The 25,272-nt window shown below is 41.3% G+C and overlaps 3 protein-coding genes across 3 annotated transcripts in view; 2 read left to right on the plus strand and 1 right to left on the minus strand.

Annotated features, from left to right (window-relative positions):
• Positions 1–5,869, plus strand: part of NCKAP5 (NCK associated protein 5) — a 398,069-nt gene extending 392,200 nt beyond the window's left edge. The window contains exon 20 of the mRNA XM_075152767.1: positions 4,249–5,869. Coding sequence (XP_075008868.1) covers positions 4,249–4,530 — 282 coding nt within the window. The 3' untranslated portion in view covers positions 4,531–5,869. The remainder of the gene's footprint in view (positions 1–4,248) is intronic.
• A 1,450-nt stretch (positions 5,870–7,319) lies between these two features.
• Positions 7,320–25,110, plus strand: LYPD1 (LY6/PLAUR domain containing 1). The gene is made up of 3 exons (XM_075152769.1): positions 7,320–7,641; positions 8,741–8,878; positions 23,239–25,110. The coding sequence occupies exons 1-3, from the start codon at positions 7,590–7,592 to the stop codon at positions 23,472–23,474; spliced, it is 426 nt and encodes a 141-aa protein (XP_075008870.1). The 5' UTR covers positions 7,320–7,589; the 3' UTR covers positions 23,475–25,110.
• GPR39 (G protein-coupled receptor 39) overlaps positions 23,825–25,272 on the minus strand; it is an 81,862-nt gene continuing 80,414 nt past the window's right edge. Inside the window, exon 2 of the mRNA XM_075152768.1 lies at positions 23,825–24,348. Coding sequence (XP_075008869.1) covers positions 23,825–24,348 — 524 coding nt within the window. The remainder of the gene's footprint in view (positions 24,349–25,272) is intronic.

Below are 25,272 nucleotides of genomic sequence, written 5' to 3' on the forward strand. Positions count from 1 at the left end.
GATGTTGCCAACAAGGAAACATTATTCTGATTCATGACTCATGAGTTTATTTCAAAGCGATGTGACTCGTGATGAATGTCTGTATTATGTCAGATAGAGTTTCTCCTCTTCTGACACCTAGTCACTGCTCTCAGGTGGTATAAAGCACCCCGTACTGACTAGCTAAGAAACGCCAGTGGTGGGAAACTCTCCACTTACACAGAGTAGAACAAAAAATGCTCCCCATACCCTAAGGCTACAACAGCATGGATTTTCTATACAAAAATATAGTTAGTATAAGTAAAACAAGCTATACATTGATCTGCTTTAGGATGATGGGCCAATGCTTTTACAGAGGCACTGTGAAAATCACAGTCCTTTTCTGCACTGAGCCTTTTTTTTTGCTTAGACCAAAATCTGTGACTACATCTTTTTATCTTTTCCCTTAAGTTAATACTTAGGAAAACATATAAGTGACCACACCAAATGCAGCAGACACCTTATTTATACATAGGACAGATGCAGAACAGTCAGCAGCAAAGTCAACACCTTCAGGCTGAAACGGCTTTAAGTATTACTTCTGAGAAGAATCCTGTCTGAGAGCAAGCATGTACTGTTGGTCCCATCTTGGCTCTTCTAGCAACGCTGAACAAAATCACCAAGCCCTTTTTTTTCCTGTGATGATAAAACCGCCTGTTCATTGTGCAGAAAGTCACTACTAACATAGGAAAGATTTGATTGGAACCTATGACCTAGAGGTTAGATGCTCTCTACACCGTTACCAAATCTCACCCAGTTCTCGTGGATACAAAACGCGTCTGATCTGCTGCCACATGTTCCTATCTGCAGGAGAAGCTACTGATTCACATTAGTGTGACTCTCAAATGCATTAATGAACAAATTACTTTAAAATGCACAATACTAACATTTTTGGGCTAACCCTGGTTCTTTGTTATATCTGTGACTCTGCTGAAGTCAGTAACAAATCTACATGAACAAAACTGAAGACGCTACTTAACCACATACGCAATTTATCAAACAAATTCTAATAATAGTTGCTCTGCGTTTGCCTTTTGATTCATCTAGCAGCTGTTGTGACTGCCATGAAAAATAAGAAACTTAAGGATGAATAAATACTCTTTGGTAATTTTTTCCAAATTGTATCTATAGTAACTACAGAAAAAATTGTTAAAGAACTTGGGGTAACATTTGTTCTGACCCACCAAGTTTAAAGAAATTAACAGTGACTTATCAACTCTAAGAATGTACATAATTTTATTACTGTGGGAGAAAATGATTTGTTGATTATGCAGATTCTTACATTAATATCTCTGCTTAAAGTTTTCTTTATTTTTGCTCATGGAGTTCAGGCTGTGAATGAGTTTTCTTGTGTGTGACAAGGACTAGAATACCGTATTTTAACTTTCTAACTACAAATATATCTTTATTCCATATACGATTTAACAGAAAATTTAACAGATTTAAGTGCAGCTGTACTAATAAAATCGTGAGATAAAATCATATTGTACATATTGTACTTCTGATATTTGAGTACAGTTCTAGAATATTAATTCCCTACCAAAAGTCCCATCCAGATGACCCCATATTCTTACCTGATTATAAAATTAGCAATGGGTGGCCTGAAACAGTGTATTGTAGCCAAACAGATTACACCTACATCAAATGAAAAAACACAAAGTATTACTTTCCACATCACATGAGCATTACCTTTGCATACTTGCACACTATTGCAGTAATGTGTTAAAGAAAGGAAAAATTTTTTTTTTACAAAAGGATGTAACTGGGCATTAAGACAATCTAAAAAGGACAACTGTATGTTCAAAAAATATCCCTAACTTATTTCTGAATTCTGTCTCTATTTTAGTAATAAATTTTGCAACTTTTAGAATTAGTTTTTCCTTTAATTCTTGATATATCGTAGATGTACTGATCACTACTCTGTGTATCTTTTGCCAGTGGGTTTCACTGATGGGCTTCACTTCAATTCACTTCAATTTCATTTGATTCAATGATTTTACTTAAAATTTGTAGAGAATACTTTTGTTGCCTGCAGTTTTCAAATATATTTTATAAACTGTTAGCCTTATATTAAATGACAAAGTAGGGTGTGATTAAATGGGATTGTAGTCTAGGTTGTGCTTGTGGGGCATAATAAATTATTGATACTACATATATGCAGAATATACCACTGAATTCACTCCAGTCTGTCCTGTGGTTTAAATCTATCCTTCAGCCGGCCAAAGATCCTACTGTTATTTTGATACTTTATCTGGACTGCCCTGTGCAGCAAATACTCTAGGTGTCTCTGCTCCTCCTACCCCAGCGCTGAAATTGGCTCCATTTCAATCAATAAAAGTTTTATCATAGACCTTCCTAACACCAGTATTGACTTCTTGCATTCCCAAGTCTGTGCTAAGCAGCCACATTCAATTTATCTGAAGAAAAGCTATGAAGTGGGAAAAACATACACAAAGAAAAATCATTTAGTCTGTCATATAATAAAGTATTTTAGGTTTAGTACTCTGAAGAGCAAAAAGTGCTAATATGTATGTTATTGATGCCATGTCTGAGCATTTTCTCATCTGGCCTCCAGAGAAGTGAAACCACTGTTTCAGAAATACTGTATAATATTTTAAATGAGGGCAAAGGGAAGAACATTTTAAGCTGAAATTCTGGAGAATTTATATTGAAGGGCCCTACATTTGTGTTTGTTCCCGTTACCAAGGGTTATATTCCTCTATTTCAGAACACATTGTAATTACAGATATTGAAGACCTTAGTTTTAACTGGCATCTAAAATCAGAATCTAACATAACATCCCCTAAAACCTTTTAGACTGAAGATTAATTAATGAACCACACAGAAAATTTTCATTTACTAAGACTTTAGTATCTCCTGTTGTTTTGCTTAAGTTTGTTGGAAACATTTGATAAAAATACCAACCTAATCCAGGTATTGTTAGCTTATGAAATACGATAAGATCACAACATAAACAGTCATTGGACTGGCATTTCGATTTTCATCTAACTATCCATAAAAACAAGCAATCAAACTATGTAACAATTTGTCTTCCTCTCGCCCAAGATTTCCAAGAATAAGCAGCACAGCATGCACAACATTTGACTTACTTGAAACTTGAATTTTTCAAAAAATTCTAATGACCCTTTACAACTGCATATGTAATGACCCACATCATCCATACATCTGGCCATGCTATATTTTCAGTATGCTTAAAATACCATTTCATTTTCTATCTAAACCAAAATATTAATGTCTTGGGTTGACAGTAATTTACTGATTCAGTCTTTGCTATCTGATGATAATGACAAAAATGAGGAACGGCTTGCGCTCTGACAGCGTATCTCAGAATTCTTGCATCTTACCACTCCGAGAGTCCTATAAAATGTTGAATGTTATCTCATATTTCTGTGATAATATTATCTACAAGAGGAGTTGGTTACACAGATTTTGAAACACCCTGGTTGAAACGGCAGGTCATTTTTATTGAACTGCTCCCTACGCAGTTCCCTAACTATTCCTTGGTCAGATCTCTGATTGAAAATACCAGTAGCTAACAAAGGGATAAAATTACTCTTGTATAATCCTACTGTGTATTTTTAATATAATGTGCTAATACATTGTCTGGTGTTCCCGCAGAATTACACCACTTCTCCGAGTAGGCCTGGCCAATATCTGATTGATTCTGGTCTGTGGGGATTGGCCCAGTTCAGTGTAATTTCCTGTCATGTTGCTTTCTTGTCTATTAGAGAGGGTTTGGGTCTGTGGAAATCAATAGGCTTACACATGCAAAATGTGAGGTTATTTTCTAGCAAGTTTCATTTGCGTCTATAATTTATGGAAAATGCTATTTTCTCCTCTGAACATGTCTATGCACCTTTTTTTTAGCAGACTCCAAACTCTACTTAAACAAATACCTGTTTAAACATACCCCTCAAAGTATTTGTAAAGGAGATGTAAATTACTGTGAAGATGCTGGAGATACTTAACACATGCATACCCAGGACCTGCTACTTAAGACGTTAATAGCACTTAACTGTTTTGTAAATCATTAAAGTTATGATTTATCCTAAATGGACATTAATGTTCCATTGAATTATAACAGATATTTAAGCATCTAACAATCTATTTCCTTTAACCCTGTGAACTTTGGAAAGATGGTAATTAATGGTGTACAGTAGGATAACTTTATAAGACATATGTTTCTAATATTTCCCTCACTTATTACAGAAATTGAAGCAAACTGAAGAAACAAAAGAAGATTCCCAGAATAGATTCTCTAAAATTTCCCTGGAGTCTCTCAATAAATTTAACAGCAATAACGTACTTTTATTAGAAAAAGAGAAGAACTGTCTGAACAAGGTTGAAGGACAAAAGGAAGAAAATGTAAAGAAAGAAGCAGCTTCCTTGAATAGCTCGGGTAGGCACGACGTGGACAATTTAGAATCCTTGAGCGATTCTCTATACGATAGCTTCTCCTCTTGTGCCAGCCAAGGCTCGAACGATGTATAGAGACACTTTCCAGTGGGCTGTGACTGCGGCACGTGACGGAGCTGAGTGCGAGTGGGGAGTGAGGGGGAGAAGAGACAGTTGTTGAAAATCCTCACTCCAAATCGCTGTACTCACAGCAGGGTGTTCTGACTTTTCACCACACAGCAATAAGGCAGGCAAGACGGCAGTCATCGCGACGCTGAGACTCAACACTGAACACAACGAACCGTTACACAAAATAAAGTCTTAGTTTTGCACTTTTGTGAATATTTGTATAGTTGTAAATATCTTGGGAAAATATATTTGTAGGGATAAACGACAGCAATAAATATTAAACTGGTGCTATGCTCCTGTAATGGCAGATTACTAACTTAAAGAAATTGATGTTAATATTAACAAGAAAAGTTAGTAGATTTTTTTAAAAAGATTTATAATTGTTCTAGTCTTAAAACTGTATGTAGAAACACTGCGTTACCATAAACCTGAGCCTGCCAAATTGTCTGTAATAAACTTTCCTGGACTCCCTTTTACAAAACTTTTTTTTTTTACTTTTAGTGCAATTCCATACAGGTGTTCTAGGGAAACGAGCATTTCAGTTATTACAACTTCACAACAGGTATCTTATTTCGAAAGGGTTTTGACTTTTGACAAGGCAAGGAAATTGAATAGATTAAAAGGCCTGATACTGCTGGTATTGACTTCATCAATCATGTGCATAACTGTTTGAAAGATCAGGGTCAAAGTAATTCACTGCTGACGCAAACGGGAGTCTTGTATGAACGAGAACTACACAAACCGCCCTCTACTTCTGACTGCAGCATAGTTTCTCTACTTCCACCTCCTCTGTACTCATTTCCTATCAAATTATGAATGTGTCATCTTTTGTAGTCCCCGTTTGGTCTTAATTAAATTGTAAACGCTAAAATTATTTTTAAAACTCGAAACTTGACTCCTGTTTGTCACACACCTAAAGATGTTGGTGCTAACCAGTACGAGTTCAAACATATCTAGTAGCAGGGGGATTGGCCTGTATTGGGTGCTTTTGTTTTTTCTACAAAGGTTGTTTATATGTAAGGGAAAGTCTATTTCAAAGGTTCTGTGTATTTTTTCTAGATGTGAAGTATTTATAACTGCTTTTTGTACAGCGATCTGTAAACTAGATATATTTGGGATATTTCTAGACTCTACAGTTTCTTTATAGCACATGCCTGTTAATCTTTGAAATATTGTATGATCAGTGTTAATATTTTGTGCAATTTGTTATATTTTAAGTCCTTTCCGCCGTAAACTTGCATCGTCTTTTTCGATTTTTAAGAAATTTTCAGTGAAACATCTTTCGTAAATAAAGCTTCTCTTGCGTATGTGTGCCTGAAGCGGGGATTTTAGGAGGGGTTGGTGTGACGCCCAGAGTGTACGCGCAGGGTGAGCGCACTCAGGGCAGCCGGGCAAGCTGCAGGGGCAGGGATGGGCGCCAGACAGGGAATGCATCCACGACTGTCTGCAAACTGCATCCCTTTCCAGTCAACGAGCCTCCCCAGCTCCCAAAACGATGCACGCGCAGATGGGATTCTGTCATTCAGACGCATTCGCGACACGGCGACTAAAAAGCAATTTAAGCTTAATTCAGACTCTTCACTTGCAGAAAAGGCTGTGAAACGATCACAGAGAAATGCGTGGTTATCCGGGGAGGAGACGAGTCACCCCCTAAGGCTGGGTTAAAACACGGCGAAAAAGACCGTTCCAGCACCGACGACCTGCCCGCAGCACCCCGGCCTGCCTCTCGCCTCCCCTCCCCTCACCCCGGGCGGGCGCTGCCCGCTTCCCCGCCCTTCCGACGGCTCCTCGCCGCTCCCGCCGCCTCAGCCCTGACCCGCCAACGGCTCCCGCCGCCTCAGCCCACCCCATCCCGCCGCGCCAACGGCTCCCGCCGCTCGCGCCGCCTCAGCCCGCCCCGCCCCGCTAACGGCCGCCGCCGCCTCAGCCCGCCCCGCTCGCGCCGCGCCAGCCCGCTCACCCGCACCAACGGCTGCTGCCGCCGCCTCAGCCCGCCCCGCCCGGCACGCGGCTCGCGCCGCAGCCCGCCCCGCCGGCGGAGAGGCGTCAACGCGCCCCGGGCGAGGGCCGCCGCGACCGGCCCCGCAACCGCCGCCTGCCCGCCGGCAGCGAGCGGCGGGGTGCCGACCCCCCCGCCCGGGCCTGTGTCCGCGGAGGAGGCAGGGGCTTGCCGCACCGACACGTACGCGGCCACCGCGCCCGTTTCCCCCCCTTTTTTTACGCTTGAATTCCCTTTAAGGGGGCCGCGGGGAGAGGACGGCGCCTGCCTGAGGGGCCACGCCCGGGGCCGCGCCTTCCCTCAGTCCCTCCCGGGGAAGGTGGCCTTCGCGGGGCGTTTGTGGGAGACGAGCGACGCCGCGCAGCGGGGCCGTTGCGCTATTCGGGGCCCGCCCTGTAACTCCCTCACAGGCGCGCTCCGGCAGCCACCTGTGGGCTTCGGGCGGGCGGGGAAACGGAGGGGGCCGGGGCGAGCCGCCGGAGAGGGTCGGGTGCCCGTGCCTCGCAGCCGCCCGCCGGGGAGCGGAGGAGGAGGGAGCAAGCGACCCCGGCGGGCAGGGGGTCGCGGCAGCCCGCCGCAGCGCAGTTGGACGCCGAGTTGGCGGTGCGGGTCGTTCTCCGGACTGCGTGCGGAGGCAGGTGCGGGGCGGCTTCTCCGTGGCTGAACTTTCTCTTTCCCCGTCTCCGAAGCGCGCCCGGCGAGGCAAGGTGCGGGGCGGCTGGCGGGGATCCCCGCCCCGCTCCGCCGGCATCACATGGTTCTGGGGGAGGGAGGGGGGAGCCGCCCCCCAGCTCTCGCTTCTCGCACAGTTTCTTCCAGTCTCAGCGCTCAACTCTGGCGAGGCTGGAGCGCGGCGCGGGGCTGGGCAGGGCGGGAGCCGGGCGGGCTCCGCCGCCTGCTCCCGGAGCGCCGCTCGGTAGCGGAGGCGGCGGGGAAGCGGCACACGTGCGCGGCGCCTCCGCTGCCTCCCTCCTTCTGATGCCCCTTCGCGACTGCACGCCAGCCCGGCGGCCGCGGCTCCGGGAGGATGCGGCTCTTCCTCTTCGCTGCAACTTTCTGGGGATTGTGCCTGGCTCCAGGTAAGGCGCTCGGCGCCGCTCGCCCGGAGGCGCCTCCGGCGAGCCCGGCGCTGCCCGCAGCGGCCGCGGGGAGGCTTCGTCCCCTCGCAGCCCCTCGACGGAGCTGGCGCCGGGCGCTTAGCGGGAAGCGCGCACACCGCGCGGGGCAGCGGAGCCCGCCATCCTGCCCGCGGCCCGGAGAGCTCCCCGCTGCCGGCGAGGGCGCATCCCGGCCCGGTGTCCCCGGCGCTCGCCGCCCGCGGGGAGAGGCGAGGCGAGGCGCACTCCGCGCGTAGCACTCGGCACCGGGCTCTGCGGGTGCCGCCTGCTGACCGCCAGTGCCGCGCACACCTCCCGTGGGTTGGCGGTCTCCCCTGCGGGGAGCAGCCTCGGTCCCGCCGCCCCAGCGCTCCCTGCGGAGGGGAGACATGGGCTGGGGGTCCCCGCCGCGGGACGAGGCGCTCGCTGCTCTCCGACGGGGGTCCGGGAGCCGCCGCGCTGCGGAGGGCTGGGAGGAGCGGCTCCTGGAGAGCCGTGCGGAGCGCTTCGTTTGCATGATAAAGGAGGGAGGTGAAGGATGCTCCGGAGCTGTAATTGTGCATGGCAAAATAGTAATTAAATCATTTGTAATTAGTAGCTGAGTAAACCCGTCGGCACAGATAAGAGCCGAAGCTTATCTATTAGCCGTGTTGCTCTCTCTGGAGCGCGGATAGTTTTCAGCCCGCTGCGCTGAGGGCAGCCGCGGGGCTGGGCGGGCGGGCGAGGGGCAGCGGCTGCCGTGCCGGTGCCCCGCCGCCTGCTGGCGGCAGCGTCCCCAGCGCCGCGCCAGGGGAGGCAGGGCCGGAGCGGCGGTACAGCCGCCTGTCCGCCCCGGAGTCCCCGCGGAAAGGAGACCGCTGCTTAACCCGGTGCTGAGTACGTAAGGCATAGCCTCAGCTGAGTGGGCGACACGTTTATTTTACGTTATTTTTGTCAAAGATGTACTTTTACTGAGCTGTTGAGTAGTTAGGAACAGCAAAATGTGATGAGGAAAAGATAAGGAAGATTTCTGGCACGTGTTGATTTTTTTTTTTTAATATTATTACTATTATTATTCTGAGCAAAATTCTTTCTGTTTCAGGTTTGGGTTTGCAAATACAGTGCTACCAGTGTGAGGAGTTCCAGCTAAATAATGACTGCTCTGCTCCAGAGTTCATCGTGAATTGTACAGTTAATGTTCAAGATATGTGTCAGAAAGAAGTAATGGAAAAAAGTTTTGGTAAGAATTTAATAATTATACTTCTGTTTATTTGTGTTGGATGGCACTTGTTGCTTTTGGCTCCACCCATTCACTGCTACAGAGGAATCTGGCATTCCTACCTAAAGGAACCAGATTCAATTTCTTACACTTCTGAGTGACTTTGCAACTCAATAAAGTTAATCGTTTTCCTTTAAAACTGGTGTAAAAACTGAAGGATGCAAGCCAAATGTTGATAAAGCTGTTAATACGCAGTCTTATGGGTCTCAGATTTAGTTTCCCAGCACTGGGAAATTAATAACAACAAGTTAGTTTAATCTCATTACAGTTAATTACACGGGCTTTTTCCCCAAGAGATGGAAGAGCATTAAATTAGTAATTCCCTCCTTTCTTTTATTTACTCTAGCAATTCATATACTCTGAAGGTTCATCTTAAGGGAAGGAAAGTGTAGTCATCTTTGCTTTCATCCATAAAAGAAAACATCAAGCAAAATGGAGAGCGGGATAAAAAAAACATTTTGGGGAGTTTGGGTGGGAGAGGAGGGCACAAATGGATATATTTGCCATACTTGTTTTCTAAGTCTAAGGGGGCTTTTCCCTTACTGTAATTAATATTAAGTTAGCATATTGGGAGATAAATGTGTTCAAGAGAAAACTAGCTGTGATTCTGCTTCTCGCCTCTATTGTCTTTTGAGATGTGCTATAAATTGCTTTTTGTATTCAGCAGCATGGAAGGCATTTGAGATTCAGAGAGAACTGTCTCGGTTTTTAGACCACCACGTTGCTCTGTAGCCGTCTACGTGAGTAGAAGACTACAGCTTTATTAGGGACTTCAGGGCTGGGCCGGGTGGCAGGGAAGTGTGTTTATAGGAGTTGGAGTTCACGTAGCATCCTGCTCTTACTGCAGACAGCCGTTAAGACGCTGGGCATTAAAGAGGGCAAGCTGGCAGTAACTGGTGTGCCTCAACGTAGACGTGACCTCTGTACCAAGCGGTAGGCTTAAGGAGCAGAGGACAGGTTGGGACCAGAACCCTGATTTAAGGGGAAGCTGCTCTCTGGGATTGCACATCTTGCAACTGAGGGCAATGCTTTGGAGCATGGAGTTTACTGATGTAAAGGACTGTTGTTATGCTGTTAATATAAATCAAGCTGCAGTCTGTCCTTTCTCAGTGAGTCCTTCAGTAACAGCAAAATCCCTCTCTACCTAGCAAATGTGTGCAGCCATCCGTCTTGAACAGTAACATTGGTTCTTTGCATTAGGAAACTATTCATTAGTATTTTCAAAGTGCTTATCAATCAGCTAGTTCTGCTTCTGCTGGTAGTTTCAGATCACTACATTAGGAATCGTAGAAAAATAATAAGAATTGTTGTTACCTATCAACAGTAGCTGAACTGCTGGCTCTTTTGTTTCATCCTGGGTAACACCACCCACAGTGACTGTATTTCTGTAAAACATTTAGAAGCTCTCCAGTGTGGAGAAAAAAGCTATATGTTTAAAGGAAGATAAGTCTCTTTCAAGCTATATATTAGTGGAGTATTTTATTTCAAGTTTACTTGGAAAGGGTGGCAGAGATGGGCAATAGTTACGGCTTGCAAGGTACTTCTAAAGTACATCTAAATGAACGTTTGAAGGCTTTGCTATCTGCACACCACAGCTTCTATAGTACTTTTAATAGGTTTGAATGGACGCTGTGGCGATTCGAAGGGCTGCCAACATGGTATATAGATACAGACAAAAAAGTCAGTTCTCATTTAAGAAGTTAAACATTCTTAACAGTTGTTTGGTGTTGCTTGTTTGTTGGTTTTTTTTTTTTTTAAATATCTTCCCTGGTTCCTACGTTTTTTCATTTCAGTACAACCTCAGACTGTATCAGCCTTCCAGAAACGTATCTGTAATCTTCCCTTCAGGTGAATGCTGGAAAAGTGCTTTCAGTCAAGTAAGCCCCTCACAGATTAAAGTGGAAGTCTTCTGCATAAGTGGGCTTGCACGTGTGCATACACACACCCGCGGGTATGTTAAGAGGCAGCCACTGCTGTGCTGCATGTGTAGGACGGGATAGTCAGTCATGCATCTTTTCTCAGCCTAGCAGGCAAGGTTGCAGTCTGGCCAGTGTGACTGTGGTACATTGAAAATGCAAACTGGAACTGTTTTAATAGATTTTAGACATACATTGATGCGTAACTTGTCCTTACTCTATGAAGAAATTGGTTTGCAATATAGTAAATAAGGAGATCTTAAAAGAAACTTCTGGGTGTTTTGTTTTTTTTTTTTTCTGTGCAATTTTATATTGTCTCTGAGCAGATCCTTGGATTTTCCCTTTAGGAGGTAACTAGCATGCTGTGCATAGCCCGTACCACTGTTCTATTTTATTTAATTTATTTCTGTAAATGCAGTCCTTATTCATTTTAAGCTTAGAGATTGTAAATTTCAGCTAGTGAATAAATTTTAATTTTTAACCTAACTATTTCAAAATGAGTGAAATTTACATTGCAAGCTTAGTTTCTCTGTTATCCTCAGCCAATTCTAGAGAGGATTGGTTGTAAAACAGAGATGATTCAGTTCATCATCCTTTATTGTTTTTTTTCCTAATTGATATTTAAATGTGTGTCATATAAATGCCTTATTCTCCCAAGTTTTATTTAATAATTCATTCTACTTCTACCAGTATATTTCATAACTTGATTCTTTTGGATGTTGCTTATCAGTGAAAGCTGAAATGTTTCAAATATTGATTTTAATTTATAATAGACTTGAGTTTGAATTTTTAACCCAGAATATGAAAGATGTGCATTTGCATTTATTTGACAGCACAATCTCATAATTAGAGTTTTTCCTCTTGACTAGATACAGTCAAAGGAGTATAATTTAATTTTTATAGATGAACCCGTTTTTGTCCTTAATAATATATAGCTGTGTCAGTGAGCAAAATGTTACAAGTTCTCCTAAACCTTATTTAAAAGTTAAATGCAATATTTTGAGATAAAGTTCATGGTCTGAATCAGTAACCTATTGATGTAGTCACCCTTCCTTTGCAGTATGCATTAATCTGTGTTTGTTTTGCTATCAAGGGGGCTGCTGACTTACATTCTGTGGTATGCCTACAATATAGTCCTCAGCGTGTAGCCGGTGACTTTTTTTCTTACGTATTTGTTAGTGTTCACTGAGTTGTGCGATGACAGCTCTATGGTTCAGCTTCATTTCTGTATTAAACTTTCTATAAATAATGCAGTGGAGAACTAAAACTCTGTGCAGGTTGTTTTTTTCGTTTTTGTTGTAAATAGTTCCTTATGCCTGATCATAGTTAAACAGACCTCGCCTCTTCAGTTGCTATAAAATTAGGGTTAGTGCTTCAAATGTCACTCCAAATGTGTTCTCCCGGAACATTATCTCAGTTTCTGGAGAACCGATCTTAGGAGGTACTTTTTGGCTTCAGGTGAGAAATAACAGGAGCATAGGCATGTTCCTAACCCAGAGCTTAAAAAGTAGCTGTTACTGTGACAGCCTTTGATGTGAGTAGCTAAGAATGTAGGTATTAGTCACTAATATTTTGAATTGGATCAGCAAACATGTTATCCCAGCTGTTTGTAGTATCAGGTAGAAATTTGCTCCATTGCACAACTTAAAATGAATTGAGCAGTACATCAGCATGTATCTGATTAAGTGATTATGTGGAACTAGTATCATTCTGCCTCCCCTGCAAACATGCACTTTGCTATGGCAGTTTATATTTCGGTTGCACTTTGGGGATCTGTCAGTGCATAGAATTGGAGACTTTGTCAATTTTTCTCATTTTAAGCAGAGTTTTATTTAAAAACTTTGCTAGAACAAGTTTTATGCAGTTATGTTAACATTCTGTTCCAGTGGGAGATACAGAAGGACAGGACAGTATTTTGTCTGCAATGCAAAATCTTACAAACTAATTTGTTAATTTAATCTTAAAAAAAAAAAAAAATCGGTGCTTTCTTCCTTTAGAGGGGTGACTGGTGAGCATTGGAAGTGGCACTGAAGACTACACCAAATAATCTTTGTCCGATAGAAATTAACGTAAGGGATACATTTCTAGTGCATTCTTCAGCTGGATGAGCAGGTGTTTGAAAACTGTGTAAATGAAATGTTTGACAAAGGATCAAAGTGCTCGCTTATAATAATTCCACTTGCAGATACTTTCTGGAAATACCCATGGCAGATTCCCCTCTCCCACTTGCCTCTCTCCTTCCCATCTATGAACTTTTAACTTAGAAATGTCAGTGCTCCTTCATTTTTAGAATGTATGTAGGAACAAAGACATCCCATAGTATATTGGGATCAGATGAAACATCTTGATGATACGTAGGTGAGTATAGAATGTATATATGCTTTTATACATACATCATAAAAACCATACTGATAATGAAGTTTACCTTTTACTGAAGGCAAGAGCTATCTGAGCATTAAGGCTGATCTAAAACCTACTTAAGGCAAAATGAAACTTGCAATGTGAATAGATCAGAAAGGAATAAAGCATGAAGGATGAGGCAATCAGCCCAGAAAGGTAGCCAGGCTAAGTTTCTCAGAACTCACTGTAAGTAAACCTGCCCGTGTGTATGTTTTGAACAATACACCTTGTGCTCTAATGTAGTTGCGAATGTACTTTTACAAACTTACTTTTGCAAGGGAAAAAAAAAAAGATCCACAGTAGCAAGACTGATATTTTAAAATGTCTGTCTGTATAAAACTAAGATTGCTTATGAATTTTCCTTTGCAAGTGAATTGGGAAACAACCTCATTATTTCTGTTAATTTGCAGAAAGAAACTTCTCTTATTTGTTTGGTTTATCAATGGTCCTTTTAAGGTATTTACATAGTATATTATCCCACAGTGTAGTTAAAGCAATTGCTGTAGTTGTGTGCTTAAAAGTAGTGCATGGGAACATCATAAACAAGATCATCATCTCATTGTTGAACTACAATTTTATTTATTTATTTATGTAACTCTTCTCAGTAATGGTTTCCTGGTCATTCATTTTATCAGGCAGAGGAAAACAGTGTCTAAGTTGTGTGATGTGTTGGCCTACGTTAAATTCTTTACCTGTGATTACTACTTTTTTTTAATCTTACCATGTGGCTGGCATGATTAAGTTGCTTCATGTACGGCTGTCAAGGATTACAGAAGCACATACTTTTTTCTGTTTTCATGTATAGCATCCATTAGCACTAACACTAATTGCATACTTGTATCAAGGGGAGATTATACTCTGGTGTACATTTATTGACAAAATGATTAAAAGAGCAAACAAAGTTTAATGTCTTCAGAATCACTGTAGGCATTAAAGTTTTATAGGTAGTAGCTGCATCCCCGGTATCCATTTAGAAACAGTAAGAAACATCTGCTGAGCTGGTGGTGGTTTTTTAAATTTTTATTTTCTTCTACACTGTCTCTTTTGGTCAAAGCACCAACATAGCTTAAAAGAACTTTTGATTTTTTTTTTTAATCAAAGTAAAGCGTAATATAATAATCTTTACTGACAATTAAACAAAAAGAAAATAAAAACTTGGCATATGACAGTTGATACCTGTAACAATATATCTTGTGCTACCAGGTGCCCAATGAAATGAAGACATAGTAACCAATACTGGAAACATGCAATTCCTTTTTGATGCTGAATAAAAGACTTACAATATATGTTGTTAATTTGCACTGTATGCTGAAAACTTGGAGCTGTGGATATATTACCATTCAGAAACACTTTTTCGATGCCAAAGCTGTTTTCTTACTAGTAAATTCCTTCCAATATTTAGGCTGCTCAGAAATCTTTCAGCCACATATGGGATGAACTGAACTAAGTGCATCAGCTAAGGAGGAATTACAGACAGTATGTAGTAGATTGCTGTTCTGGCTGCCTTTAAATGTAGAAAAGCAACAGTGGAGTTAACAGTTCAAGCAGTTTATGACTTGAAAGTCATGACAAAGATCCAAGTACAGAAGTGATGAAGGGCTGTATTATTTTAAGGAAGTTGTGGTATCATTTTTCACAGGACATGGACAATAGCTTTTTATGTTATTTTATTTCTCAGACTTGTATGAAAGGTATACAAATGAATTTTGTGAGGATACAGTGCCTACAGCCTGGTGTCTCTTAAACGTCCTTTAAGAGTTTCCTATTGCATTTCACACACAAATGAGTCTCTGTTTCCAAAAGCTTCTTGTGGCCTGACCCTATCACTTGTCTTAGCTCCCAGTGACCTTATCAAAACATTGGCAAGCGTGTTCTAATTAATCCAAACTGTTTTCATTTCCGTTTTTTCCTTTGTAGTCTGGATATTTTTTTGAAAAACTTGATGTAACGTATTTTGCCAAATTACCAACGAGTCTTTGAATTGTGGAAAAAGTAACATAAAAACCAGGCAAATCCTACTCTGAAGTTGAACAGGCTACAAAACTGTAAGCATGAAAATAGCTAAAGGTGTAAAAGCTGAATGGATTTCAAAGGTACTGGCATGCAAGTGTAAACATGTGAGCCATTCCACTGAAATTGGTAAGGACATTAATTAGTAGGATGCAACAAGACTATTCACGTGTAAAATTATTTATGGGACTTACTACAAGGGTTTAGCATTTCATTTGTAAAGGCATAAGGACTGTGGCTTCCCAGTTCATTTCAGCAGATAAGAATTGTCAAGAAAAATGCTCATACACGATCTGAAAATTAAGTCTAAGTTCACCTTTCTTGCTGGAGGATAACGTGTATTTTGATCTTGATATCCAAGGCATTTACCTACCTTTATATCAGGAAAGCACAAATGATGGAAGGCTGTGAGCCAGCTGTGTTTGAAAGATTGTATGGTTTAGTGCTTGACTGTAAGTCCACATTAGTGAGCAGAGAAATGCATAAGGACAGTAGAAAAACAAAAAAATTAAGATATGCAGGTGAAAGTTGAGCTTTGGCTTCTGGTTTGTGGCCTCCTGTGGCTTTAAAAAACTATTTGATAAGACCACCATTAGCAGCTGTACTTAACTTTCTCAGCCTATGCATTTTTAAGCAGTTTAATGCCTTGCTTCTGCTTTGTGATACTGCAAGCAATGGCAAAGACTACTTTGTGCTATTATTTATATTTTTAACAATGCAGTTTTGATTCATATTTCCAGTACCAGAATTAGAAGGCATGACTTACAAAGCGATACCATGGTAATCCAAACCCTTGTCCTCTGTCGGTCAACAATTGTCCGGTTTTCTTCTAAGATGATTTAGACGATTTTAATTTTTAGATTCTTCTAAGATGATTTTCTGCAAGATGCTGTGTCAGTTAGGGTCAGAAGGAGAGCGAGGAGGCCAGTCTTTCATTGTCAAAAGCCTCCTATTAGTTTCTGCAAAAAAGTGCAACTTTTTTTAAAAGTGCAAAATATATGGAGGAGTTGTGATGATATTGAGTGAGTTTTCATAGAAAATTATGATACAAATACGCTAATTCAACCAGGTGGGGTTTGGTGGGGAGGTGTTTTATTTTGGTTTTGTTTGGTTGGGTTTTTTTACAGAATTGTATACTTTATAAGAGCCTAATGGCATGAATATGCTTTTATCTTGTCTACTGAATGCATCAAAGGGAGGGGATAGGGAAGAAATAACTGCAGTCCTAAAACACAGGATTTAAAATCAGGAAGTATGTGACGTAGCTTTGCAATAGATTTCAAGTCCCTGAATTTCAGTGCCTCTGTTTTTTCATCTGAAAACACTGATCATGGTTGCTTACAGTATTTAATTAGCTGTTTATAAGGCAATTAGTAAATTTCACGATAAAATTTCTGGCAAGGTGCAAATTATTTAAACCACTCGTGAGCTCCAGAGAGAAAGTTAAGACGACGAGTATAGGAAGAGTTAGCGTAAAATGAAACACAGAGGACGTGGTTGGATATGGTTATACTTCACTGTCTTAAACTGTTTTTTTAACAGTGCATTTACGATCATGGATTAAAGGATTTGTGTTGGGGAAGCTTAACTCATACTTTAAACCAATAAAAACATGATCTGACTAAAACCACAACTGTTTGGGGAAGCACAATGTCAGAAGAATGATTGCTTTTCAACATTCAGTCACCTTCTAAGATATTTAGGACCTTATTAGATAAAATATTTATAGTCACTTTCTCTAGAAAACAGAGAGCAAATCACAATAGGATCTTTTGCAGCCTGTCACTGTATGATGTATGTGAACAGGTACTAGCTAAGGAATACACAATTATCACAGCAAAACCACTGAAGGCATAAAAAGATGGGCATAAAACCTAATATGAAAACTAAAAACCATAATTTAGAAACCTATTGTGTGTAGTCTGAACCCAATTTTGAACATTACTGATATAATAAAACCCAGAAATAGTCACATGTATATTTTATGTTCCTCAGAAAGGGATATTAAATGTTTACATGTTGTTCTTGCTAGCATAAGTTCTCATTTTGGATTTCAGCAGACATCACAGAGAGAGCTTTTATAACTCCTACTGGTTACTGAATGTCACTTAAGTGGAGGGTAAGCAAGTGACAGTTTAGGGCAAGAAATAAAGGATTAACTATATAATTGAAATCACAAAGCAAGCATGGATAGTCAGCAAGACACCAAATCTAAGCACAACAAGAAGGAAAACTTGCAGATTCTCCAAGACCAGAATATTGAAAGTTTCAGTGAAATAAGATAATTGGAACTATTCAGGATACTAAAACAAATGGGGAGTATCAGTTCATATACATAGTCCTTACGCTTGTCTTTATGAACAACAACGTTAAGAGAACACCCAAAACAAATCACATACAAATCATGAGAGCATGCTAATGCTAGAGCTGGGACAAGTGTTGGGGGCTTCTCATAGGTTGTGAGACAATTCAAATATGAAGTGTCCACTGTTGGCCAGTTTTCTGCCTTCCGCTTGGAGGAGATGGGCAAGATGAAGCACCAAATCTAAAAGAGTTGGGTCAAGAAATTCTGCCAAAGTTGTAACGGCACGCCTCAAAACTTGTCTTGATCTGCCTGCTAACTTCGAGTTCTTTATCTTAAGATACAAAACTTCTCTACAAGCCTGAAGCTATGGCTCTGTGTATGCCTCCAACTCCTGGCCCAGTCTTGAAAACGCTGTTTTGTGACTGCTCCAGGATGCCTTGTTCCTGGACCCTAGTTGGGCATGGACTGTTTTCTAATGCTCCGAAAGATTTGATGCAGCAGGCATATCAGAGTACATGCAGAAGATTGTGCTAAAGCAGTATTTGTGGAATAAGTTGCAGAAGACAGATCTGACTTCATGCATGCCTATGGAATTGGGTACATACAAAACACTGTAGCAAAAGCTTTCTTTAAAAATGAGAGGTGTCAGTCATAGCCCATGAGATAGATAGAGTATTTGGCTCGGAAAAGTTAGTGTTGGGCTAAACAACGTCGTCTACTTGATAGGAGTCAAACTTACAGCTAAGAGTTTGGTGGCCATTAGGCCGTAGACTGTTCTGGCATGAAGCAGAGGGCTGCAATTTCCTGCTGAGGTGTGCCATTGTAGAACACAGTTTCAGAGTAGTTGGGTCATAGAGTGGGGAGGTGACTGTCTTTTTTAGAAATTAGGTCACTGATCTCAGAGGTGGTATCCTAGTTGCCTATTTTGGCTCCAGAGACTATGTATTTTGCTGAAGGACAGTCTTGAGAGTACAGGTGCAAACTAAAGTTACAGACTGCTAGGATTATGGTTGGCTCTTAAGTTGGAGAGTCATGCTTACACTTGCTCTTTTTTGTCTGAATCTGCTGTAACAGAAGAGTCGGAGGTGCCTAATAAGATCCTTTTCAAGCAGGAAGAGAAAAAGCTTGGATCTTCTGGTGCCTTCTACATACACGCAGTGTAAGAAGTAGGTGTGATGTCACCTTTTTTGGTTGTCCTAGTAACAAGTTAAGCTGTTATTCAAGAGAACATGTACTGGGCTCTGCAGACAGGGTAGGTGGAAGAACTCTCACTTTTGGATTTGAATAAATTGTAGCATGAATTGTTTGTTGCTGTCAGGACTGAATGCATCTCCATGGGGCCAAAACAGAGCGCCAGCATGCGGATGCACAGGACTAGACTGCAGCTAAGCAGGGGGATCGAGCTTGGCAGTTGCAGGGCAGGGGGATGTATAGAATGGATCTAGGTGAGAAAACCAATATTACAGTATTACTATAGAAAAGCCTTGAGATTTAAACCATCACTTCATTGCATGGAATAAGGCAGAAATCCTGCAGAAACAGTAGTTTGGGTCTTGACACTATCTAAATGTGTGATCACAGGTGGGGCAGAAAGAGGTGTAACAATGGGCAAGTTGCTCAGTCTGGGAGTACATTTTCAATGCCCAATTCAAGCCCAAAGCTTTTTTTTTTTCCAAACTATAGTTGCAGTAGGTGTATGTGGAAAGAGAGGGTGTGGAATATTAGTGCTTTATCACACAGATATTCTAGCCTTGTGCACTCCCCTCTCAAAAGTACTTGTACTTGAACTACATCCTCAGCCAACCCCACAAACCTTGAAGCCAAAATGAAGGAAAATCAATTGGTCAGTAGTAGGTACTTCATAGTAAAACATCGTTATAGTACCTACGCCTATGCATAACCCACACTGCTGTCAGGGGGCTGCTGAACCTGTGAAAAAGGATGAATTACTCGGTACTCATCCATCAAGAGATTGGGCAGTAAATATACTAATTGTATATTAGTAAGTATACTAATTGAGCACTAGTGTGAACTGTTGAGGGTAGGTTGATGGGAATGACCCCTTCCCAGTAAAAGCAGAGTGTAAAACTGTAGTCTCCTTGCCTAGCCAGCAGCTCAAGAACAATCTGAGGTAGAAGAAAAGCTCCCAGAAAGGTTTGCAATTATATTTCTAGGTGATGTGTTAATGAACGTATCAAGCTGATTGCTCAAGCAAGAATATCCGGTAATTAGCAGTTACGTCTGTGGTATGAATCTTACGAGGCAGATAACCACTTTGAAGAACTGTCTGCAGTTCAGCCTGCTGGTGGAGAGTGATTCAGGAACATCTCAAGAAACAGTTTCAGAACTGGCTCAACGGTACAATGAGACACCGCAAGAGAGGAGTCTGAGGAAAGACATCCTGGAGATAGAAAACCAATTATAAAATTCTCTCTCTAGAGATAATGCAGAAAGGATGCTGCTGTCCTGTCTGAACCCAGTGGGTGAACTGCAGTAACTGGGGTACATTAACCTGTTTGCTGGAGCAAGGAGAGTAGTGTCCCTGGCATTAAACTATCAAGTCAGTTGTACTAATTTATTGCCTACCACAATTAGACTGGAATCACAATATGACAGGAAGAAGATTTAAGAGTATTTTTCCTGCCTTTCTTTAATTCATACTATTTAAAGTGTCATTGCTTTTTCACACTCATGGTAAAAAAAAAAAAAAAGTGAAGTCACGGCTGAAGTATTTTAAAAATGTCACTCCCGTAGTCTTAACATTCTCTCTTTTCTCCATCAATCTTCTATGCCTGTTTTCATTGTATCTTGCTATAAGGATACTGCAGAATAGAGAAAAAGCACAGCCTTCGTAAAAAGCACAATTAGTGTATGATAGCAGCTGATTTGCGAGCTCAAAAGAATCTATCAGTACTTAAAGAAAAAAACTTGGATGTGAAGGGCATGTCTTTAGCCAAGTAGCTATTGAAAACCTGATAGAAATGCTGACTTTTTTAATTATGTAAAGAATCTTGTTACAATTCAGATTAGTAGAGCTGGGAATGGGAATAAACAATCATTTGGGAATGGAATTTCCTGTTGTAGACATATTTACAGAAAAGCCACAGAAGAAGCGTTTTAATGGGATTTTACTACTAGTTAGGTTATTCTATTTAGGCATGAACATGGTCCATCTGTGCATGAAACTGAGTTGTAAAATGCCGGTCTGTGCAGGAATACCGTGTTTTGGCTTCAAAAGGAGCTCAGGATTATGCTGTGGAATTTATCCTGGAGAACAGAGCTGTTGTAAACACATGGAGTTAAGCCGCAGGACTTTGATTTTTTGCAGGAGAGGTCTCTCAGAGTTGCCTGGTGAAAACCATGCCTCAGAGGGCATTATCTAATTGTTCACAGCACTGAACAATTCTAGTCTCCTAGTCTACGGGAAAATTGCAAAGTATATGATATTTCAGGGACCTAAACTAATAAATCACTTACTAGTTCAAATTGTGAACAGGGCTTTGCAGGAATCCTATGAAAAGGAAACGGCAGGAAGAGAGTGATGTATAAAACAACGGGAACAGGAAATCTGCCAATGTGAAAAGCTTTTTAGAGGCTTGGTCTGTGAGGGGAAAGTCAAGATTCACTGCTGTTCATAGGGAAGGCCGAGGCACAGCTGAGTTTGGTGGGTGGCTGTAGCTGCAGGGAAGGAACCTTGTGATGAGGAGATGCAGGATTAAAGATGGAAGAACAATTGCTGTGCCTAGTTCCATTGAATACAGGATTCCTTTCTCAAGAGGGAAGGGGAAGGAAAAAAATTACTCGTAGCTATGGGAAGGGTCTTGTCTGCCTCAACTCTTGCAAGTCTGCAGGAGGAACATGGACAAAGCACCAGGTCTTTGTGGGGAACATCAGCTGAGATTTCGTATTGTAAGCCTATCCGTGGCAGCACAGTTGAGGCTCCTTGACAGCAGTGGTTTGTCAACAGAGACAGAGCTCTCTTCTTTCTGCAAACTATAGTAATAAAGATTGTGCCTCTTGATCTGTGTGCCTTTGCTGTTACAGCTAGAACAGCCTGTAGCTCCTCTTCCTTCTTGAGAAAAGGCTCTACCTGCTGTGTTGATTGATTGAAGCTCACTGGAGACAGAGGAAGATTTAACACTGACTTGAGGGCTTCTCTTCATAAGTTTAACTAGACAGATAGCCTTAAAACATGTTTCAGAGTTTAGATTTGCAGAGGGAGAACACAAAACAGGGAAACGCCTGCATTGTTGGGATGGCAGCAATGTTGTGACAGTATAAAAGAATTGCTTTAATTAAAATTCTCTAAAGACAGGAAATCTTTCTTTCTAAGCATAACCCAAACAAACAGTGTTTTGCTGCCATACACAGCACTTAAGTAGCGCAGTGGCAGTCGCTACTGCAGAGGTATCTACTGGACTGTGTAGGTCCTGTAGCACTCATTTTGCGAGTCCCCGGGGACTGAACAAGTATCCACTGGTACTGCAAGTTCAGTACCTGCAAGTCATTCCTGCTTCACTCCCTCCAAAAACAGTCTCGATCACTGTGTATTTAAAAACATCCCGGGACCGTGTTAGAGGATGCAGAGGCACCATTCTCCAAGGGAATCCTGCTCCCATGCCCTTCAGAAGAAAAAAAACTTTTGAGAATCCCATATTCAAAAGGAATAGTGATTTTATTATCTTTAGAAATATTTACCTCTTTTTGTAACCACAAGGCAATACAAGCAAACCTCCCTTATTCTATTTATGTGTTATGTCTATGTTTTTCCAACACACAATTTCTACTGTATAACTTGCAGGAAAATTTTAGAGTAGTGAGAGGTAGAACTGCCACAGCCATTTTCTACTGTGACAGGGGAAAATGTGACTATGTATTTTAAAGCCTTTATAAACCATTTTAAAATAACAGCTATGTGCATTAGAATGTACTTTTTTTCAGGTAAAAACAATTTGAGAAATTATAAATTTAATTATATTAATTAAAATCAGATTAAATTAAATTACTTTAAAAAAGGGAAGACTTTCAACTCAGAAAAGCCATTTCTGTGAAAATGGAAATTTTTGTTGTTGAGGGTATTAAGCTTCAAAGACGGCAAGAACTGAGATTACCTGGAAAAGTACTTCTAGTTTTTCTTTAAAAAAATAAAAGAGGAGGGGGGAGATGAAAGTTTTGCTGATAGTCATTCTCCTTTTACTCTTGGTTACTTGTCTCTGTGGGGCAAATGGAACAAGAAAATGAAAAAAAAATGCTCAAAAGACAAATTAACAGTGTAGAAAACTGTAATTACTTAGACATCTTAAACAACTCGGACATTCTGTTCAGCAACAGAAACAAAAGTCATTTTAAAACTAACTGCATTTCTGCATTTCAGCTATAGCTATACAAACAGCTTATTCCAAAAGATGAAGAATTCTGGTTATAAAATGCATCATTTGATAGACATTTGATAGACAAGTTTGTAATATTTTTGGTTCCAACCAGAATCAAATAAAAGAAAAATCCAAACCAGAGTGACTGTGCCTCTCCTGCAGTGCAGAGCTGCAGTGTCACAGCTGAGGTGTCTGGCTTAATCACCAGCATTGCTTTGGAGATGTAAACTGGTTTTGCAACAGTTTTCAAGCATGAATCGTGTTGTAAAGCAAAACCGTGTTCCTATCAAACTAAGTAACCTTTGCTTTGTGTCACAGGAATCATGTATCGCAAATCCTGCGCATCTTCAGCAGCATGTCTGATAGCCTCTGCTGGGTACCAGTCCTTTTGTTCTCCAGGGAAGGTGAACTCTGTTTGTATCAGCTGCTGCAACACTCCACTCTGCAATGGACCCCGGCCGAAGAAGAGGGGGAATTCTGGCGTGGTGCTGAGGGCCAGGGTGATAACCACCGTTCTGGTCCTTAAATTGGCTCTTTTGGTTTTGTATTGCTAAACTTCAAGCAAGTTTTTTGCCCTGACACAGTTTGTTCTGTTTGCTCCTTTCTTCAAAGACACTGCAATTATTTTCTGTTTGTTTCCAAATCCCTGTCAACAGCAAGGGAAGTTCAGTGGTTGTGGGGAGAGAGGGGCTGATATTTTTGGCAGCTAATGAATTCCGTTAGCAGATTGAATTTCCAGTGTGCACTTAAAAATCCCAGCAGCAGGATACAGAACTCCTGCTCTTTTTGCATAATTGGAAACAAATCCATCTGTGTTATTCCTTTTAAGATGTAGTCAATTCCTCAGTCATTTTAATTCAGTGTTTTTAAGTTCATTGCTAATCATTAACTTTGCCTTATGAAGTCATACTTGATGTTCACAAAGGCCGTTTTGTGCGTCTGGACTGGGCTCTGAGCTAGTCTCTAGTGGCACTGCTTCCAAGCTGGGCTCCGGTGGTTCAAGACCCGGTTTCTGTGGACTGCAGTCAGGCTTGGTCTCATTCTGAAAAGTACTTAAGAAAACTTTGTTATTGCCCCTTGTAGAAGAATTGCACCTAGATGAAATGAAGAGCAGTGGGTGCAGAGACCGACTGCTCCTTGCTCTGGAGCTGAGGTTGGCTCTGAGAAACTTCTCCTTGTTGGCATGCTCTATTGTCAGGTGGCAGCGGAGGACCTGCAGAAACACGCTGCGGAACTGCTGAGAAGAGATGTTGTACAGGAGGGGGTTCACCACCGAGCTGAGGTAGAAGAAGATGTCGGCGATGGGAAGAAGAGTGATGTACGCTCTGAAGTAGGGGACAGTCCAGTCCTGCTTTGGTTTAGCAGCAGCCAAGATCCTTCTAACCTGGTTTGGCATCCAGCATATTGCCAGAGTTGCAACAATCAGTCCTGCGAACAAGAAGAGGAAGAAAGAAGTGTGCATACATGGGGGAAAAAAACATAAAATACTTAGTATCAGTTCTGCACTTACTTGTTAGGAAATAGTACCGATTTTTCAATGTTTTGCGTGACAGCTTTTTCTGCCAGTAGCATTTTTTTGTTTGTTGTTTTTAATAACTGTTACAAGGTCATTGCAGTACCTGCTCTGACAAAAGACTGCAGAGTGCTTGGATAGTGTTTCTTTGTACCTACCTATTGTCATTTATTAGTTTTCAAAGTGTTCTTTCACTGATACCTGTATCTTTGGAAAGAATGCATTTTTATTTTGGTTTGTGTTCTTACATTTCTTATGTCTTTCCCTTTACTTTGAAAAACAAACAAAATAAATAGAACCTATAGCCATATTAGATCAGGCAATACCCAGAAGAGATCAGATTCTTGTTTGTACTTTACAAAAAAAAAATGTATGCATAATAATATATTTCGTGTTATTTTTGGTAAACTTCCTCTTACAGAAGATATTTTTCAGTAAGAATACATATGGATCTTTTTATGGTAATTAAGGTATGTTGGGCTTTCTTAAAAATCAAATTCCAGTGGAATTAAATTATGAATGTAAATGAGAAAAACCCAAGCCTAGTCATGAAAGTGTAAGCAGTTTTAGATTATGAATTATGCTTAAAAATGTGGTACCTGACCATTTTGTATTTATATGTAAATATAAATACATGTTGCTGCATCACTAATGGCATTAAAAAGGGGGTGACTTAAGTGTTGGATGTCTGAAAATTCTGCCTCTGTGGACCGGCGTTCCCTAGGGTCACAGCGGTGATGCCGTCTTCAGAACGGCAGAAGAAACGTGTGAGCGAACTCGAGCAGGCTGTGTTCCTAGGCAGGAGACGGAGGAGGGGAAAGGCGCTCAGATCCTCATTG

This window comes from Calonectris borealis, chromosome 6 (assembly GCF_964195595.1).
Source record: "Calonectris borealis chromosome 6, bCalBor7.hap1.2, whole genome shotgun sequence".
Lineage (NCBI taxonomy): Eukaryota > Metazoa > Chordata > Aves > Procellariiformes > Procellariidae > Calonectris > Calonectris borealis.